Genomic DNA, 20,694 nt, shown 5'->3' with positions numbered 1-20,694 from the left:
TTTTTTTTTTTTTTTTTTTTTTCTTTTCTTTTCTTCTCTACACTTGCTTTAGGGACTATACAAGATTTTTAAATTTTTTAAAAGATAGCATATATCTCCTATGTCAGGGAAAGTCAATTTTTAGTTAAGCGTAAAGATGAATTCATTATATACTTAAAAAATAGAAGCAACATTTTAGTTCAATTTTTACTTTATTGAACAATTTGAAAACTGATCTATATCATTTTAAGAATGATTTCTTTTACAGTTAAATTAAGCCACAATGATCAAAGGGAAAAGATGAAAGACATTTCCCGAGAATGTGCTCTGAAAGCCATTGAACAGAAAAACTTACTTTCTTCACAAAGGAGAGATTTAGAAAAGGGACAAAGGAAAGATGCAGGCCGAAATAAAGGTAAGAGCTTATAGTATTCATTTTAAAGGGAATGCTAGAAATCTTATTTTAAAATGACTTTTATAACTCCAGTATACTTTAATACAGTGTCTGTATATTTACTTATATTTTATATATTATATACTTAGTATATTTTATGTTTTTCAGATTTCTTTACTGTACCTACACCAAATCTTAAAGTGTAAACTTTTCCTTGCTTTTATTTAATTCTAACTGGATAGTAGTGTTTTTATTTTGATGTTTTAACTTTATTTTTCTTTCTAAATACTGTTCACTTACATGTTGCATTCACATAATGAGAAAGTTGTAAAATCTTATTATGGACACAACATAATTTAATTGACACTGATAGACTTTAAATATTGATTAGTGGGTGGCATCCTTTCACCTATGCTTTTGTATATTTTTGTGAATAGCCAAAGGATAAAATTCTTTCAGAGGAGTTGCTGGGTCAGAGAACCTATATTTCTGGTTTTGACAGATAGGACTTAGTTGTCTCCTAAAAGATTAAACCAGTCTACCCTCCCACAAATGATGATTGCATATCTCTTCACTCAGCAGTGATTGGTTCTATAAACTTTTAAATACTTACCAATTGAAGAGATGGAAAATATTTTATGATAATTGTTAATTATGACTAAGAATGTTTAGTTTAAAAAATTAGTTTTATTTTATGGTCTACCTTAGAGTCTCATCTTATGATCTACCCTTTTTTTTTTTCCAAAAGTACATTTCTTCTATAGTGCCACTTAGTAAGTATAATTAGAAACTGGTAAAGCATTTTTTTCTCAAAGCAGTAGGATATAATTTGATTTTTGTTATTTACCTGTGATGGCTGGCTTCTGAAATTATTTACCTTGTGATTATTACATTGCCTTAGAGTAATAGAGGATAATTCATTTGTGTCTTTAATCATCATCCTCATTATTGTTGTTATTTAGATTTAGTTGATGAAAACATCCCGCAGTTCAAGTCTGGATCACCTCCTGCCCTAAATAGCTTTAGACAATGTGAAAATCCACATCTATATCACAGTCAAGGAAGAGGACCCTATAAACATGATCGAATTTCCCATCAGAGTCGAGCTTCTGGACAAATAACAACTTTGGGCAAATCTCAGATTCTTGATCCAGGAGAGAAAATAACAGGCAAAGTTAAGAATGACATTGGCACTGGATACGACACAGACAGCAGCCAAGATTCTAGGGATAAAGGAAGTGGCTGCAACAGCAGTAGTAAAAGCCGGAACCGAGGTTGGAAACCTATGAGAGAGACATTAAATGTCGACAGTGTTTTTAGTGAAAGTGAAAAAAGACAACATAGTCCAAGACATAAGTCAAATGGTGGTAACAAACCTAAAAGTAGGAAAGATCAGAGTTTTAATAACTGGCCAAAAGAGAATCCAAGGCAGAAAGGTTTAATGACCATATATGAAGATGAAATGAAACAGGAAATAGGATGCAGAAGTTCCCTTGAATCAAATGGAAAAGGAACAGAGAAAAATAAAGGCATCATAGAGAGTAAAGTTCATGGTGAAAACTGGCAGATGCAAAGAACTGAGTCTGGATATGAAAGCAGTGATCACATCAGTAATGAATCTGCCAGTTTGGACTCACCAGTTATTGATGGAATTGGTACAGTAATGGATGTCTGTGGTGCTAAAGAACAGGTATCTTTCAGGTAATACACAAATTGAAAGAATGATTTTTCCCTCACATTCCTCTCTTGTGAATTATTTGAATTTTCAAAGTTTGGGGTCAACTAAGTATAAAGGAAAGATTATTAAAGAAACATAGACTATCAGTTTTTAGTTACTTCCTGACTCCAAAAATAACATCTATTTATTTTTAGGAAATTTGGAAAGTAAATGCATGACCATTGTTTCTATCACTGATAATTATTCATTTGTTCTACAGCTTTTTAAAGTATAGGCTTAAATTGGCTTCAACTCAGTAAGCTGATTAATTCTTTAATCTGTATGAACCTCATTATCTCATTGCTAATATTTTAACCCTGAACTGAGGCTGTTTTCCATTGTTACAGTGCAGTTCCCTGGAAGAGATATTTTCCCTTTAGCAAATATTTAAAGAAATTTAGCCAAATAACTAAATTTGTATTCAATTAATTTGGAATATGTAAATTCTAATGTGTATTTGGACTTCTTTTTGTAACTTCTAAAACATGCTTCTAGGTTGATGGCTCCTTGCTTACCACTTTTTGTACTTGTAATCCTTTTAAAATACATTAGCTCGTGCCTGACCACATTCATAAGTAAAATGCTACATTTACAAAAATTAGTCATGTTTTAATAAAGTTATTGTTTCTGTAAAAAGTTAAAGACATTTTTTGATTTTACGACACTTTTTGGGAAGAAGCAGCCAGCAGTAATAGCCAGGACAGGACATTGTAACCAAATGGACTTGCATTTTAATTATTGGGTGAATTAATTTGATTTTCATGGCATAGCCAGGACAGGACATTGTAACCAAATGGACTTGCATTTTAATTATTGGGTAAATTAATTTGATTTTCATGGCCTAATCTTCTATTGTAACAGAGAATCATAACTTACTTTTAAATGCTGTGAGCTGTAAATTAAATAAGGTACATTAAGCCTATAAGATATTTTGTGACATATAATTTTTAAAAAGTTTTTCTTTTCTTTTTCTTAGAGCAAAATCATCCATAATAATTGATGTGTTTTGTGTGTTGTTCTATTTTTCTAGTGACCAAATTAAGACAACCAGCATAAATGTAGAACCTGTGGACTATACCTCCCATCAGAACAAAAAGCACTTGGAAGGTAAAAGTTTTATTTAACTATACTGTAATATTTGCAGTAAAGAATAAATTGTAGTAATTTATTGTTTCTTGTTTTGATGTACCTAAAAGACTATATAGCTACAAAATTATTTTTAAATAACTTTAAATATCAAAAAATTAATTATTTTAAAGCAATGTATGTATCATATTGTAATAAAGTATAAAAGGGAAGAAATCAAACTGTTATATGTGTATACTTTCTATTCATGCTGTATTTTTGGCATCTTATTTGATTAATTAAATATGCTTTTGAAGTTTATAGCCTGCTTAGATGTACTTTTTAGATATTCTTTAATGTTACAGTGTTAATTAGAATGCTTGCTTTTTCTACTCAGATAATGAAATCTTTGAATCCCCTGCACTCCAGTAGCAAGCAGCTTGCATTTTGTTTTTGTAGGAGAGACCTTTCAATATGTTGCTTTTGGTACATATCTTGACAACAGTCTTGGGTCTTGGGACTCAAATAGGCAGGGGTATCTATCTTTGGCAGCTTCTTAACACTTTATTTTTACTTGAGAGGTGGCATTTTTCTACGTTTGCACAATTGGTCTGTTTTACTTTATCTCCCCTCTCCATTTTTTAAATAACAGACATGTGAGATAGTTACACATTTTCCCCTGAGATAAGAATAAAGAAGAAAAAGGGAGTAGCTAACTTGTGCCACGCCTCCCTGGCAAGTGCAAGGTCCTGAGTTTGAGCCCCAGTATGAAAAAAAAAAAAAAGAAGAAAGAAGATAAGAATAGTCTTTTTGTTTAGAAGCAACAAGGAAAGAAGGAAAAAAGTAGTAGAGTTTGTCCTTGAAGGGTTTTCATGAATGAGAATTCCTACTTCAGGCAGTAAGCAAAGGGGGACTGGCCTAAGGTGGTCTAGATTCCAAAACATGCAGTAACAGTAACTTCAGGTATATCTCTGTCTTGTTCCAAGTTTGTTTCTTGCTTATGATGCATGTCTAGTGGAGGTCAGCATGGAGTACCTTCTAGCATCACAGACCCCTAGAATAATGATGGGCTTCAAGGAGGATACAAAACAATCATTTGTAAACTCTGAACACTTCAAACCAGAAATGATACACTGCACTTGTACTTACAACCTACTGGCCCAGGCATGTCTTTTAACCAGGCCTAATTTCAAGAAGGGTAGAAAAGTACAGTCTTGTAGGTGAATAGCAGGATAGGTACAGCTCTAATGGTTGCCACAGGGGTTAAGAATACAGTTAAAAAAGATTGGTGTGAAACATTCTGGAAAAATTCATTTGAGAAATAATAAATATATGATCATGTGGTTGGTATGTAAGGTGATTTCCTAGCAATACACAGCAGCTTGTAAGGAAAGAATAAGTTTGAGTGTATATAGGATACAGGATTATTATTGGTAAGATATACTTGAGGAATCTGCGGGAGAGGAAGACGATAGCAAGAGGGTTATTGATATAATCAAGGACAGTGTTTTCAAATTTTAAAATTCAGAGGGAAAAGTATATAATTTTCATGGGAAAAAACAGCCATGAATAACAAACTTTAAAGTTCTTAGTCTTTATCATTCTTAAAGTTTCTAGAGAGATTATTTTTCAAGTTACAGACATGATTAGTATGATTAATTGTCCAATTACTTTGTTTTCATCAAATGTATAATATCAGAAGGAAACACTTAAGGAAATAACTTTCCTTTCCCATATTAAAATGTCTTGCCTGTTTTAAAAATCTGATAAAAGTCAGAAACCAAATATTACAGGAAACAGTAAAGGGTTGGCTAGAAATCACAGCAAAAGTCAGTGAGTTAGAACAATAACGGCAAGTTAAGTAAATGATGCTTGTTTCCTGATAGTTATAAAAACACAAGGTCATTGAGCTTTTAGTGATCAAGAGTGCATTGCTCTAAGAGTTCTGCAGTGGTTTTCCCAATGAATATGAAAGAGTATGTATATTAAGCACCAATTTAAAATGTATTTTATTGAGGTAAAATATACATAACAAAATTTACCATTCTGATTATTTTTAAGGGTATAGTTCAGTGACATTCAGTACTTTTACATTGTTGTGTGCCTGTCACCACTATCCACCTCTCACGCTTTATGTTCTCACACTGACACTCTCTTCCCATTAACAACTCATTTGCATTATTCCCTTCCCCCACACCCTGGCAACCACCATTCTTTCTGTCCCTGAATTTGTCTACTCTAGATGCCTCATATAGTTAAGAGTAATATGGTATTTGTCCTTTTTGTATCTGGCTTCTATTACATTCAGCATACTGACTGTTTGTAATATATATCAGAACTTCAATTCCTTTTAAGGCTCAATAATAATCTATTGTATGATATACTCCATTTTGTTTACTGTTTATCTGCTGATAGACATTTGAGTTGTTTTGGCTCTTGCGAGTAGTGCTGCTGTTACCATCGGTTTGCAAATACCCTGTTTAAGTGTTGTGTTTTGTTTTTTTGAGACAGGGTCTCACTATATAGTTGACTCTGACCTGGAACTCACTATGTAGCCCAGGCTACATAGAACTCACAGTGATCCTCCTGCCTCAGCCTTCTGAGTGCTGGGATTACAGGTGTGTGCCACCATGCCCAGCAATAACCTGTTTAAGTTTTTTGAGTGCCCACAAGCAGAATTGGATCCAGTAGTATTTCTATAATTAATGTCTTAAGGCACCACTACAATGATTAACACAGTCTCAGCACCACCATGTTGAATTACCACCAGCAATACACAAGGGTTCCAATTTCCTCATATCTTTCCCAACACTTATTTTGTAATTGTTTTGAAATACTTTGAAGTAGTTTCTGTGGCCACTTTTTATTTAGTTACATAAATTGCACTGTTTAAAAGTTATGTCTTAATAAACTTCAAAGCTACCATAGTTCTCTGTGCTCTTTTTGATTTGAGAGCCTTTGTCAGTGAAGCAATATGTGATATATCTGTATATGTTTCCTTCCCCTGAAGCAGAACTGAGAATATTTGAAAAATGATACAGGACTTTTTCCCCAAGCTAAAGTTTTGCCCTTTGTTTTTTTTTTTAATTTTTTCTTCCATATGAAAAAAATTAATTCTTTGTCATCGTATATGATTTTCTTGGTTCTCTCCATTTTTTTATTTACAAACTATAGCACACTAACATTACTGGCCTATAAAGTGATTTTCTATCAGAGGCTGGAAAATTTTAAAACTTAAGGAGCCATAGAATTTTTTTTCATATTTTGCTTGACATTTAAGTTGGTTTTTAATATTAATCTGTACAAGTATTGATGGTAAAGACCCAAAATCCATACTAATGTCATTGTGATTGTTTTGTTGTTTTCATTAACATAGAGAGATATTATATAGGCTTTCCTGCTTGTAGCTTTTTGGGTTCTGCTGCAAAAATTATCCCTACACTGTGTAGAGGTATTATTTGGGAATATTGCTGAAAGTGCCACAGTGCCATTTGCAATGTTTTAGTGCCTCTTTTAAAATGAATTTCTAGTGAAGGGATGTCAAATGCCTTAAATTCATAAGAAGATAGAGAAAAGGGTATGACTGGTGATACATTCAGAAGCATGTGATGAGAAGAAAGTGTGACATATTTGTATAACAAGTGGTTTAGCATATGCAAGGCTGGAGTGCAAACAGAAATCATGCAGTAATGAATGCAAGAGGGGTAAGATTCAATCCTACAGGAAGTGGAGAGCTACAAAAGGGCAGGAAGAGTGGCATATTGCAATTTGTATCTTAGAAGACTCTCTGATAGCAGTGTAGAGGGTGAAGTCTGAGCAATGGAAGAAAAATTATATGACAATTACCATAGCCTAAGAAAGAAAAAGTGAGGGCATGAACTGAGGCAGTCCCAATGCCCAAAAAGATTATTTGAGAGGTGACAAGCACATATGAGCAGGAGAATAAGTTGCCTTTTATGAAAGACGAACAGAATGGGGGGTGGGGCTGTGATAGCTGTATTTGGGGCTTGTACAACTTGGTACACCACTTAGCAAAATGGGGAACATAGGGAGAATTGACAGGTTTACGAGGTAGAAGGATGCTATGTTTATCTTAGGATTTGTTGATTTCACCATTTAAGTAAATAAATGTTATTAAGCAGTTGAGAACATAAATGTCGGGGTCAGGAAAAAATGTTTATTCTGTAACCATCACCATATCTGGGACAAGACAACTCAGGAAAACTTGAGATTACAGGGAAAAAACATAGATGAAGTAGGGAAAATGGGCTTTACTGAGGAAAAAAAAAAAAGTAAGTCAGAGCTAGAGAGAAGGAGCAACTGCAGAAAGACATGGAAGAATACCAGAGAGGAAGTCACCCAGGAAAATTAGAAATGGAGAGTGTAAGCAGAAGCATGGCCACCCGTGAAGGAGAATAAGGATTAAAAAGTGCCGGTTTGACTGAACACTCACTAGTGATAGACTAAAAGCAGTGTTGAAAGAATATTAGAAGTAGAAAGAAGGTAGAATTAGAAGTGCAGAATTTGGCATGTTATAACTTCTAAATGGTTCAGGAAAAAGAAAACTAAAATGTGAATATTAGGTGCTTCCGGATAAAGGACATTTAGGTATTCTTTATACAATTCTGCACAATTATTTACAGACAAAATTGGGGGAAAAGATTACAGTAGAATTCAAAGGAAAAAGTGAATTTTGTTGAAATCATGATTCTGAATTTAACAAAGAGGCAGTGTCTAAAGCAAAAATAAAACGAAGTGCTCAGTTTTGGTTTTATTTTTTATTTTTTCTTAAATGGAGTGTCTTGGACATTTATATTACAGAAGGCAAATAACTGATGAAGCACAAAAGAGAAAGATGTGAAGAGCGGAACAGAGCAATAATTGATGGTTTAGGGTCCTTGAAGTAGTATTGGAAAGAAATGAAGAACATAGAGAGACAGGCTTTCAGTTAAAGCATTGGCAGGTTTTGCTTAGTTATTTGTATTAGTTGCTTCAGTTGAAGTAGTTCATACCTAGTGGACTGTTTTTCACTATGAGGTAAGATTATCTACTGAGACAAAATATGAGTCAGGATATTTACAGGTCACGAATAACAAATCACAAAGGAACTATGAGGTCTTTGCCACTTTCTTGTAATGTCTGCAGTAGTTGGCCTAATCACACTTGACCCTAAAAATCAGGATTAAATCATCTTGTAAATTACAAATAAAAATAAAAGCAGTGGGGAAAAAAAAGTCTGTCAGTTCTCTTATTTCTTATTAAAAGATTCTATATCTTCTACTTTCTTAAATGAAATATACTATCTTTATGTTGTTAAATTCTAAAATTAACAGATTTTAGAAGAGTTTACCTATGTGCTTACATTTGATAATTTTCTCTAAAATGTTTTTTGCAAACTACAGATTACTTTCATTTAAAATAAATACATTAGGAAGAGGTACTTTATCAATTGCTTTTGTTTTGGTGCATGTTAAATTTGTTTCTGTAAGAGTTTCATAAACTATTGAAAGGTAGTTGTTAATGCATAATTTCTTCTCTGTCACTGTGACCCAGTGCCAGCAGATGGCTTTGTACTTTTTTTAACTATAAACTTGCAATATTGAAATTTAATTTGTAGCAAGATAGCAATATTTGCTTCTCCTTTAAATTATAATCCCAGTGAAAAAAAGTTATTGATTCCTGCATTTTATTTTGTAAAATTCAAAATTGTAGGTTCAGATAGATTATTACACATTAAATTATCTATCTTCTTTTTGTTATATGGTAAATTTAGCCAGAAATACTGATTTTAACCAGTTAAAAGTTCATTTTTCTTTAGCATCAAATTTTATTAAAGTGCATAATTTTGTAAATTGACTCAGTGACTAAATTATTAGTCTTTAATGCTTAGGATTTTTTAATTATGTAATTAAAATTGTAATTACCATACATTGCAAAATCTTATGTAACAGTGAAGATTGCATTGTCTAGACTGCAGTTGGGTTTTATTGTTTTATGAGTCTGTTTTAAACTTAGGGTCAAATTTTCAGATAAAGTATATACTTTGATTTCTTGAAATTTTACTATAGAATTTTTTTTACACGACTTCAAAATTATTAAAATTTTTTTGTCATGACATTGAGGTTTCTTCTGTGTCAACTGTTAAAATTGGGCTTAGATTTGCAAAGAACCTGGAGCCAAAATTCCCCATGAAAACACATGGATGTCTGTGTCAGCAGCAGAGAAAAATAACACATCTATTTTTAAATTGGAATTCTGCCATCAAACCACTTGGTCAAATTCCTGCCATGGTAATATTAAAATTTCAAGCATGTCTATAAAACATCTGCTGCCTCCTGCTGTCCATTGTGTTAATACTTTAAGAAAAATAAAGAAATTTTTTTTTAGAATTAATTTTTTCTTTCGCTTTTAAAAATTTTATTATATGTTAACAAATTATAGTTGTGTATATTTATTAGATACAAAGGGCTAATATGATTTTTTAATATAATGTAGAATGTTAAACCAATATAATTAAATTCTTACCTTTCTTTTTGCGAATTCCTTCCAAACTTAATCTAGTAATTTACTTTTTGTAAATTTTTAAATTTAATAATCTACCTTTGAAAAATTCCTTACCTTTTTGTAATTCTTTCCAAAACACAGCCTGATGATAATCAAATAATGATTTTTTCATAAAATTATACATATTTTAATAAACTATAGATTCCAGTTTAAGTTTGAGTTAACCAGTTTAAGTTGAGTTTTTAGCATACCCAGAATTTCAATTTAGGGATTAAAAGAGTATCTAAGATAAAATTCTCTTACCATTTAAAACAATAAGACACTGCTTTAAAAACCTTAGTTTTCATTTTCTTATTTATTTATAGTCTTCCATTCATAAATTTGCTGTACAGTACATTAAAAGCAAGAGATTGAAAGGAAATAAGCTCCACATTTACTTTTATGTCTTTGTTTATACCTTGGTGCCTGTGCTTTTTCTAATCAGTGTGCTGCATGCAACGCAACCTCAGGTCCATTTGGCTTAGCAAAAGAAAAAATTCCCTGTAGATTTTTAGGTTCTTAGATACAAAACATTTCTTTCCCACAAGGGAATATCCAAAACTATGTGTTCTTAGGATAATTATGAAACTCCAAACATCTTAGTTTCCTTTTTTACATCAGTACCTTAATGAATTTATTTAAAAATATTACAATTAGTGGGTGATAATGATTTTTATTAGAGCTATTTTAAAGTAAAACTTTGTATAGACATATCAAGATGAAGGTAATATTTTACTCTGAACATTAATATTGTTTAAAGCTCTCCAATTAAAACTATCAATCATTTTTAGAAGGTAATAATAGATACACTATCTTTTATGTGGGCCCTAAACCTAGCTAGCCATAGTGTGAAAAAGTGGTGGAATGATTAACTTGAATCTGAAATCTTATAATGTACTAAACTTGGAAATAACAAGAGTTGGATCATAAATTAGTATAATTTTTGTAAGACTATTAAAACTAAATTCAAAAACTATTTGGTGCCTATTATATGTCAGAATGGGGGATGAGTTAAGTACCAGCTAAAAGGAGGCAATATGGCTTCCCAGTGAGCACCATGGCAGATTTGAGGAGGAACTGTGTCAGAGGGGCTCCCAGAGGATACACTGAAGCTATAGGTACTTTGTAGGGGAAGAAGGCTGGCACCCTGAGACAAGTCAGAAAGCTGACAGATGTACATGAAACCCAATATCTGGACTGACCACCCCTTCCAGGAGCACCCAAATAGTCTGAGAGGACAAAGAACTGTGCAGAGGCCTCATTCTGGGACAGACTCTTCATATACTGACCTTTCTTCCCATCACCTCTCCTCCAAATGCTGGAGAATGCTGCAGTCCAGAGGCATCCTCACCAGTGCTCATCTGTAGGCAAGGAAAGTTGCCCCCCTCTGAGCAGAGAGGAAGATCCAGCAAACAAACTCTGTGAACTGAGTAGATGGGCACCCTGCTTCTGGACTCCTGTGGACTCTGAACACCCATTTGCTAATAAATACGCCCATGCACCCGCTGACTCTCACAGACTTCTCCCGGGGAACAACCGCACCCGCCCACTACAGGGACCCCAGCTTTAAACAAGCCTGCCCATCCTGTGGACTCCCAGTGAATCACAGGCATTCATCAACTACCATAAACCCCTGGCTACAAACAAACATCACCAATGACTGCCATTACACCCCAGAAGGGGAAAAGGCCCTAAGCCAAACCCAGGGACAGTGTCAGATTCTACCTGCTAAGTGGAGGGGAGAACTCTTGAGACTTGAGTTTAGTTTTTTAGTTCAAGGGAAAAGAGGAGAAACATAAACCAAACCTAGCAAGAGAAATGGCTCACATTAATGCAATTGGAAGTAAAGGCAAAATCATAATGAATACCATTGAAACTTAGAAGATAATAGCTACTATGAAATGTTGTATGCCAACAAGTTGGAAAATCTTGAAGAAATGAGCAAACTCTTACAAATTACCAGAACTAAATCAAGGAGACAAAAAAAGTTCTGAAAAATCCAATAAGAAGCATTGAAATTAAAGCAGTAATAATAAGCATACCAATTAAGAAAAGCCTAGGACCTAATGGATTCACTGCTAAATTCCTCAAGACCTTTAATGACATTAAAATACTAGTCTTCCTCAAACTCTTGAATGAAATTGAAAGGGATGGAGTGCTTCCAAACTCATTTCTGGAAGCTAGTATCACTCTCATCCCAAAACCAGAGGTAGATACAACTAAAAATGAAAACTACAGACCAGTCTCCTTAATGAACATAATCCTTAATAAAAAAATCCTTAATATCCTAATAATCCAAAAAATCCTTAACAAGGTACTGGTGAACAATGCAACAAATCATCAAAAGGATCATACATTCTGACCATGTAGGTTTTATCTTGGGGTTTGCAAGAATGTTTCAACGTATGAAGATCAATAAATGTAATATACCACATAAACAAAAGTAAGGATTAAAAACTACATGGTTATACCAATAGATGCAGAAAAAGCATTTGACAGAGTTCACCTGTTCCTGATAAAGACCCAATAGATATAGAACTTACCTGAGTCTGATAAAAGCCATTTATGACCAACCTACAAACATATTGAAAGGAGAGAAACTGAAAGCTTTCCTTCTGAAATCAGGAACAGGGCAAAAGTGCATATTGTTATCATTTCTGTTCAACACAGTTCTCAAAATGTTAGCCAGAATAACCAGGTAAGAGAAAAAAAATAAAAAGGATATATATGTTAGATTATCATTATTTGCAGATGGCATGATTCTCCACTTACAAGACCAAATAAATAAAAATAAAACTCCTAGAATAAGCAAATTCAACAATGTATCAGGTTACAAAATCAACAGACAAAAATCATTAGTGTTCCTGTACACCAATAGTGAATTCACTGAGAAAGAAATTAGGAAATGCTGCTATTCACAATAGCATAAAAAAATTAAATACCTAAGAATTAACCAAGGAAATGAAGACCCCCTACAAAGAAAACTATGGTACTTTGAAAAAGGAGATCCCAGAGGACATCAGAAAGTAGAAAGCTATCACCTATCCCTAATAGAACCAATATCAAAATATCTGTTCTTACAAAATTGGTGTATAGATTTGTTTCAGTTTCAATCAGAACATCTACAGTGTTCCTCACTGAACTAGAGGAAAACCCTAAAATTCCTATGGAACTAGAAGAGACCCTGAATAGCAAAAGCAGTTCTTGGCAACAAGAGCAGAGCAGGAGTCCTCACAATACCTGACTTCAAGTTATACTACAAAGCTACAGTAACAAAAACAGCACAGTATTTGCACAAAAACAGACATGAATCAATGGAATAAACAGAGGATGCAGAAACAATCCCATACATATTTGGCTATTACATCTTTTTTGGGGGGGGCGGGTACTAGGGATTGAACTTGGGTCCTTGCGCTTGCAAGGCAGGCCACCGAACCGCTGAGCTAAATCTCCAGCCCATGGCTATTACATCTTTGATAAAGGAGTCACAAAAAAATTTGCTGGAGGAAAGATAGCTGGCCAGTTGTGCTGGGAAAACTGGCTATACAGAAGGTTGAAGCTGGACCTATGTCTCCTACTACATAAATTAAAATTAAAATGGATCAAAGATCTATTAAAAATATTGAACCTACTGAAAGATAAAAATAGGTAAAACTCTTGAAGACATTGAGGTAGGTAAGGACTTTCTGAATGGAACTCAATTTGCATGATAAATAACAATCAACAAGGGATTACATCAAATTAAAAAGCTTTTACACAGCAAAGAAAACAACCAACATAGTGAAGGGACAAGCCATAGAATGAAAGAAAAATCATTGCCAGCTATTCCTCAAATAAAGAATTAATAGCTAAAATATGCAAAAGAACTAAAAAAAAAAATTAGACACCTCCCAAAATAAAAGACCCAATCAAGAAATAGGCAAGTGAAATGAACAGACACATCTCAAAAGAGAATTAAAAATGGCTGATAAACATGAAAAAACTGTTTACTATTTCTGATCATTAGAGAAATGCAAATTTAAAATATTTAGATTTCATTTTACACCAAAAAATAAAAAAGGACAATCTTCAGAAAATCAAATAATAAGAAACTTTGACATGGCTGTGGTGAAAAAGTAACTCTTCTACATTGTTAATTGGAATGTAAACTAGTAAAACTATTATGGAAATCCATATGAAGACTTCTCAAAATACTAAAACTAGAAATTCCATTTGACCCAGCTATTTTACTTCCAGCTATTTCTCCCTAAAAGAGCTAAAGCTAGAGATATATGTACACCAGTGTTTATAGCAGCACAATTTATAATAGCTAAATCCTGGAAGCAGCCTGCATTTCCTTTAAAAGACAAATGGATAAAGAAAGTGTTTATATATAATTGAATATTTTTCAGCTATAAAGAAGGAAAAGTGTAAGACATTTAATTAATTCAAAGTACAAATAAAGAACAAAATAAACTGATAAGAAAAAGATTGACCTTTTGCAGATGGGAAGAGAACAGTGTCAAGGCAGGAGAGGGAGAAAGAAAAGAGAACATAAAAAGGTGTAAGATGCATCATATATATGTACCTACTACTCTCAATGAATGTAACCGTGTACGTTTGAAACATGAACTAATAATAATAATGAAAATGGAGAAAGATCTGGGGATAGAGGGAGGAAGGTGGGTGGGATTAGAAAAGGAAATTAAAAAAAATCAAGATATGTTCAGTACATGTACCTATTCCCTAAGATTAAACATCACGTACTTTAAACATGTACAAATAAAAGCAAAAGAGCACTGATCTTTGAATTTTACAGGACTAGTTCTGCATTTTCTAATTATATAACCTTGAATAACTTCTAAACCTTTCTAAGTCTCTCATTCCTCATCTGTAAAATGAAGATTATGATAATTTCTTTATATGGTTAATGTGAATAGTAAAATAGCCTATTTACAATTTAAGTAAGCAGTAATAAGTGGTAGCTAAATAATGTTATTTTTCCACACTGTCATTAAATGCTCACATATTTTAATTTAATTGATGTTCCCCACATTGCTGTGAGGTAAGCAAAATGGATTACCCCATTACATAAATGAGGGAAGATTGGGAATGGTTAAGGCCTTGCTTAAAAGTTACTGGCCTGTAAGTAAATCCATACTTAACCATCTATACTTAACCCAAGCAATCTATTTTCAAATGCAGGATTTTTCTATCATAACACTCTCATTAAAGAATCTGTCTGACTCTTTTTAGTTAGATAGATTCCCCCTGACTATGGGGAAGTGTTTACTTAGTTTTGTGTGACCCAATAGGGGTAGCACTGTTCTGACAGACTCGAGTGAGATAAATTGAGAACCATCAGAGTTTTTTTTTTCAGCTTTAATTGAGTTTTTTGGTACATTTTAGGGATACAGTAAAGTTACATTCATTGTTGGGATCTTGTACCTCTACATGACAAGTCTTGATTCTCGTTTTTTCCCCCTGGTCTGTGCCCTCCCTTCACCCCCTCCTCCCCTCCCCATCTACAAACACTTTATTTCCATCTTTTCATTATCTCACATTTTTTTTTCTTTTCCCTTATTACCCTTCCCCTACCCATCCCACTTTCCCTACACCTTTAGCTCCTTTCTTCCCATTTCTCAATGTCAGAAATCTAACTAGGATCTTCTGTATTACTGCAGATTATTCACACCAGAGAAACTATTCGGTATTTACACACGTGTGACTTATTTATTTCACTTAGGAGTATATCTTCAATATATATCCATTTTCCTATGAATGAATCTATTTTCTCATTCTTTATGGCTGAGTAATATTCCATTTTATGTAAAAACCACAACTTCTTTATCCAGTTTCCAACGGATGGGCAAATGGGCTGTTTCCAAGATTTAGCTATTACAAACTGTGCCGCTATAAACATGGGTGTGCATACTTCTCTGTGATATGATTCTTTTAGTTCTTTTGGAAAGATACCCAGCAGAGGGATGGCTGGGTCAAATGGAACCTCCAGTCCAAGCTCTTTGAGGTACCTGCATATTGATTTCCATAGTGGTTGCACCAGTCTGCACTCCCACCAACAATGGAGAAGGATTCCTTTCTCCCCACAACCCCACCAACATTTGTTATTGTGTGATTTCTTGATAGCAGTCATTCTTTGTGGGGTGAGGTGGAATCTCAGTGTTGTTTTCATCTGCATCTCTCGAATGACTAGTGATGTGGAACATTTTTTCATATATTTACTTGCTGCTTTCACTTCTTTGAGAAATGTCTGTTCATTTTGGATGCCCATTTTTGAATTGGGTCTTTGTATTTGGGGGCGCTGATTGCTTTGAGTTCTTTATATATTCTTGATAATATTCCTTTGAGGAACAACTGGTGAAAATTTTTTCCCACATTGTAGATTGTCTCTTAGTTCTGCTGATGGTTTCTTTTGAAGTACAGAAGCTTTTTAATAAGATGAGATCCTAGATGTTGATTCTTTGTGCTAGTTCCCGTGCTACTGAGGATTTGTTCATAAAGTCTTTTCCTATGCCAATGTCTTCCAGAGGAGAACCATCAGTCTTGCACAAAGAGTTAGGTTCAAAAAACTGATGCTATTTTCAGTTAAATCTTGAAGAATTCATTTTTTGTTTTTTAATTGGGTGAGTTATATGTTAATGGAAAACTTTATGTAAATATAAGGGATATAATCATATGATCATTTCAGTAATTTTGTTTTCCCTCTTCTCTCTTCTCCATCCCCAATCCCTGGCTCTGGAAAAGAATTTAAGGACTTGGAAGCAGGCTATAAATCACATGAGCTCCACCCAGAGTCACATCTGCATGCAAAATATCCTCAGATAAAAAGGTAATCATAGATATTTGAATAATTTAAATCATTTTTCCTAAATGCACATATTATAGGAACTCTTTATCTGGAGAACATAAATATATATCACTACTCTACAAGCAGTAGGTCAACAGTATTTTGATATCTATTTATTGGGAATCATTCATAGAATGTGAGCCCCAAGTACCTACTGGTACTGGACCTGATTGTTCTAATACTCGTGGCTTTCTTATGAGGTAGATAGGTGGTACAACTAGGGAGAGAATACATTCTAAGAAACCTGGTAGATGCCTGAAACCAATGGCAGTAGTACCAAGCTCTCCATACATTAACCTACATGAGTTTAATGCCTTTGACATCTGAACTAAGCACTTCTGCCCTGTGGCTGTAACTTTTGCAGTTTAAGGAGTAACACCAAGAATACCACAAATTTCTTTGTCCTTCTTGACAATTCCATGGATTTGTTTTCAATTGTAGATCTTAGCAATCCCTGTTACCTTCCCCCAACCCCCAATTTCTTGCATCTAGAAGGTTTATCCTTTCGCTTGAAGCATCTCACTACTTCTCAGGCACATCTGAATTGCCAGCATTGCTATGCTTTTGCTTTAAGGGAACTCTTACGTAAAATAGTTTTCATGAAGACAAACACTGTGATATATCAATACAGTAATAGTGGTTCTGATAACCAAAAGACTAATGGATAGATATTGGAAACAATGTAGATAAGGTGGACAAAGGGAGACAAAAGGATGATTTATGCCCCGGGAAGGACAGCATAAGATTTTATCATACTTAGAATAGTGGTATACAATTAAAAATTCATGAATTGTTTATCTTAGGAATTTTCTATTTAATGGCCAGGCAAGCCTATATTCACAGCACTTTGACAGGCTAAGGCAGAAAGATCACAGATTCAAGCCCAGCCTGAGCAACTTAACAACTTAGATCCTGTCTGAAAAACTGAAAACGAGTGGGTGGGTAGGTATGTAACACAATGTGCAGGCTCTAGATTTATTTCCCAGTACCACATATACACACACAAAAATATCCCACTTAACATTTTCAGACTGCAGTGGACCATACATAACTAATACCATGGGTAAGGGGGGCGGGGGGACTACTGTATTTTGTAAAAGAAAAAAAATTGAGCTTTAGATAAAATAATGTAAGCAGTGGGGCCGAGATTTTAGTATAACCATGTTTGTCTAGCCAAAACATTCTGCTTTAATTCAAGTTCATGTAATTTATAGGAGAAAAATAGTTCAATCATACAAGAAATACAATAATTTGCAACATAGTATCATTTTTCTTCATTTTATAAGTTAATATAACCTTGATTAATAAAATTATTTAAAATTAGTATATTAGCTTTATAGAATTATATAGAAGAATGTAATATCTCTGCCTTTAGACTCTGTAATGTTGATGGTAAAGTGTTTTAGAGCATTGAATTATTTTCTTCTACATTTCTGTTAAGTTCTGTGCTATATTTTTATTACAAATATAAGTCTTTAAACTTATATTTCTAATGATTAGAAATATGACTTGGACTGAGGGTATACCTCAGTGGTAGAGAACTTGCTTAGCATACACAAGGTTCTGTATTCTATCTGAAACACCACACAAAAAAGAAAAATGGTGAAAAAACATGATTTTGTCAATTATTGATATTCATATTAAATATTCATGTATTCTGGTATACAGGTTTGAGTTTGGAGAAAATTTAAAATGCTAATGATTGCTAATGATTTCTGTTGCTGTGGTAGAAAAATAATATAAAATATATATTGGGAAAATCACACTACAAATGTCTGTGTTCCTCCAGTTTCACATATTTGTATATGGTGTTTTAGCTTTGTTTTTATTTTCATATTTCAGGCCACATATCCATGAAACTAATGGAAAGTTATTTCCTTCATGCAATCTACAAATACTGAAGGACCACACTGCAAGTGACCAAATCCACCAATCAGATGAACAGAAATTTGAAAAGCCAAATGGATACAAATTTTCTGAGTGGCTTAATAAAGAAAATTCTGAGAGACCAAGTTTGCCTTTTCACAGTGATGACAGTTCTGCATCTGCAAAGAGAGTGAGCAGTAATGAAATAATCTCACCATCTTCATTGTGTCCTTCACACCTGAGAACTGTTGGGCTAAAACCAGAAACTACTCCCCTCACCCAACAGCAAAATATGATGGAACAATCTTACTCTGTGAACTCTCTGTCCAGGGAACGTATAATTCAGTCAACCTGCAGGTCTGAGGGTTGCCAGATGCCAAATTTTATTTGCCAGAATCAACCACCCCCTTTGCCACCAAAGAAATATGCTATAACCAGTGTGCCACCGTCAGAACAGAATAAATCTATGTCTGATGTCAAACTTCCAGAAGCACTTATTAAAACTACATCTGCTGGTCTTCCAACACACAGTTTAAGGACAACTTTGGAACCAAGTTTAGAAGCAAGTACACATGTGAATGACAGATGTAAAGAAACAAATCAAGTTAAACAGCCTGTTGGCATCACACAAAACTACCCAGCCAACTCTTCAACTTCAACTAATAACTTTCTGGCAAATTCAGATGCAGTTGTTGAAGCACTTTGCCAACCAGAACTAGGCTCCAGTTATGTGAGCCCAAACGAACCAGTTTCACTAACTACCTATTTTTCAGTGGATAACTGTATGACTGACACATACAGATTGAAATACCATCAGAGGCCTAAGCTCTATTTTCCAGAGAGCAGTGACTTTTGCGATGATAGTTCACTATCTCAAAGTGAAAGACAGGTTGGACCTATGTTACATAACAGCGTTGGTTCAAGCAGCCTTCCTGAACGAGGAGATCAGCCTAGCATACACTGTAACAGATGATGAAATCAGCAAGCTTACCTTCCATGCCATTAGAGTACAGTGTATCTATTGACCAAACTGATTTTATGTAGAGATACATAAAATTAAACCCCATAACTTTTTTAAAATCATTAATCACTTTAACTTCTGTGTGGGAGTGGGTGTCTGTGTGTCTGTATCTGTGTCTGTGTGTCTGTCTGTACACACATTTTACTTTTTGATGATCGATTCAGTGGATGATTTAAAATTCCCTTTGAACAGTTTTGGCATGCCTTGAAAAATGGAAAAAACAGATTTGCCATATGTAACAGTTGAATAAAAACTGTCCGGCTATCAAGTGGCTAGTAGACCCATAGTACTCCTGTATGTAAATTCTTAAACTAGGCTATTTGAAAAATGTCAGGTGATACATAGTTTGTCTAGTCAAAGCAGTATTTGCTTCTTGAAGAGCACTTTGTAATGGGTGACCAAAAGAAGGCTTCACCCATTTGTTTCTGACTTCTGTGATAGTCTACCACATATGATCCCTTCAAGTGTCTTTAAAAAAGTGACCCATGAAATTTGACAGTATTTTGGGGAAAATGCCTTAATAACAATTTTTAAATTAAAACATCAGGGTCAGGTAGAACTAACTTTGTTCTTAGAACTTTTATCTTTAGAATATCTAGTTAAATTAGGCCATTGACTATTTTATATATTCATAAATACTACTTCAGCCATGTAAGCTTTAGTATATTTATTTACCTTGTTACATTTTTTTCTAATTTTATATGAAATGTGAAAGGTTTTTATTTTGGTTTACTTTGGGCTCCTAATAACCAGTGTTAGGAATTAAGCTTGGGCCCTCATACTGGGATGGTCACTATTAACTACCAAAATTTCCTCTGCTCTACTCTCACTTGCTCATTAGTTTACCGATTTATTTAATCTTGTAGGTTTCCAGGATAAATTTCTGCCTTTAGATAGAGGTTTGAATTTTAATGAAATGTTTGATCTGGGCATCTTTCCCACTTTTTCTCAAATAGTAATTTTATTCCAACTACCTTCATGGAGAGGGCTATATTTAAAAACAAAAGGAATTTTAATTATTACGGTGAACTTATGAATGAAAATAGGTTACTTCAATTGCCTTATTTCATTAGTTCTCATTTTGTACTAAGCTGATAAACTAATTGTAATTTAGAAATTTTATGTCTGCTCCAGAGAATTGAGAATTTTAGATTTAAAATTTTCTTTACCTTCCTTTATGGACTTCATAAATATAACTTTGTGAATCATTAAACTAGTAAAATTAGTATTTCGACCAGTTTCATAAATTGCATTCAAACATT

The 20,694-nt window shown here is 33.8% G+C and overlaps 1 protein-coding gene across 1 annotated transcript in view; it reads left to right on the top strand.

Annotated features, from left to right (window-relative positions):
• Positions 1-20,273, top strand: part of Usp53 (ubiquitin specific peptidase 53) — a 57,341-nt gene extending 37,068 nt beyond the window's left edge. Inside the window, exons 12-16 of the mRNA XM_010610815.3 lie at positions 248-394; positions 1,336-2,074; positions 3,121-3,197; positions 16,443-16,527; positions 18,388-20,273. Coding sequence (XP_010609117.1) covers positions 248-394; positions 1,336-2,074; positions 3,121-3,197; positions 16,443-16,527; positions 18,388-19,384 — 2,045 coding nt within the window. The 3' untranslated portion in view covers positions 19,385-20,273. The remainder of the gene's footprint in view (positions 1-247; positions 395-1,335; positions 2,075-3,120; positions 3,198-16,442; positions 16,528-18,387) is intronic.
• The last annotated feature ends 421 nt before the right edge of the window (positions 20,274-20,694 follow it).

This window comes from Fukomys damarensis, unplaced genomic scaffold (assembly GCF_012274545.1).
Source record: "Fukomys damarensis isolate Sample0158 unplaced genomic scaffold, DMR_v1.0_HiC HiC_scaffold_38, whole genome shotgun sequence".
NCBI classification, from domain to species: domain Eukaryota; kingdom Metazoa; phylum Chordata; class Mammalia; order Rodentia; family Bathyergidae; genus Fukomys; species Fukomys damarensis.
The sequence above is the reverse complement of the archived record's forward strand: the minus strand, read 5'-3'. Positions and strand labels throughout refer to the sequence as shown.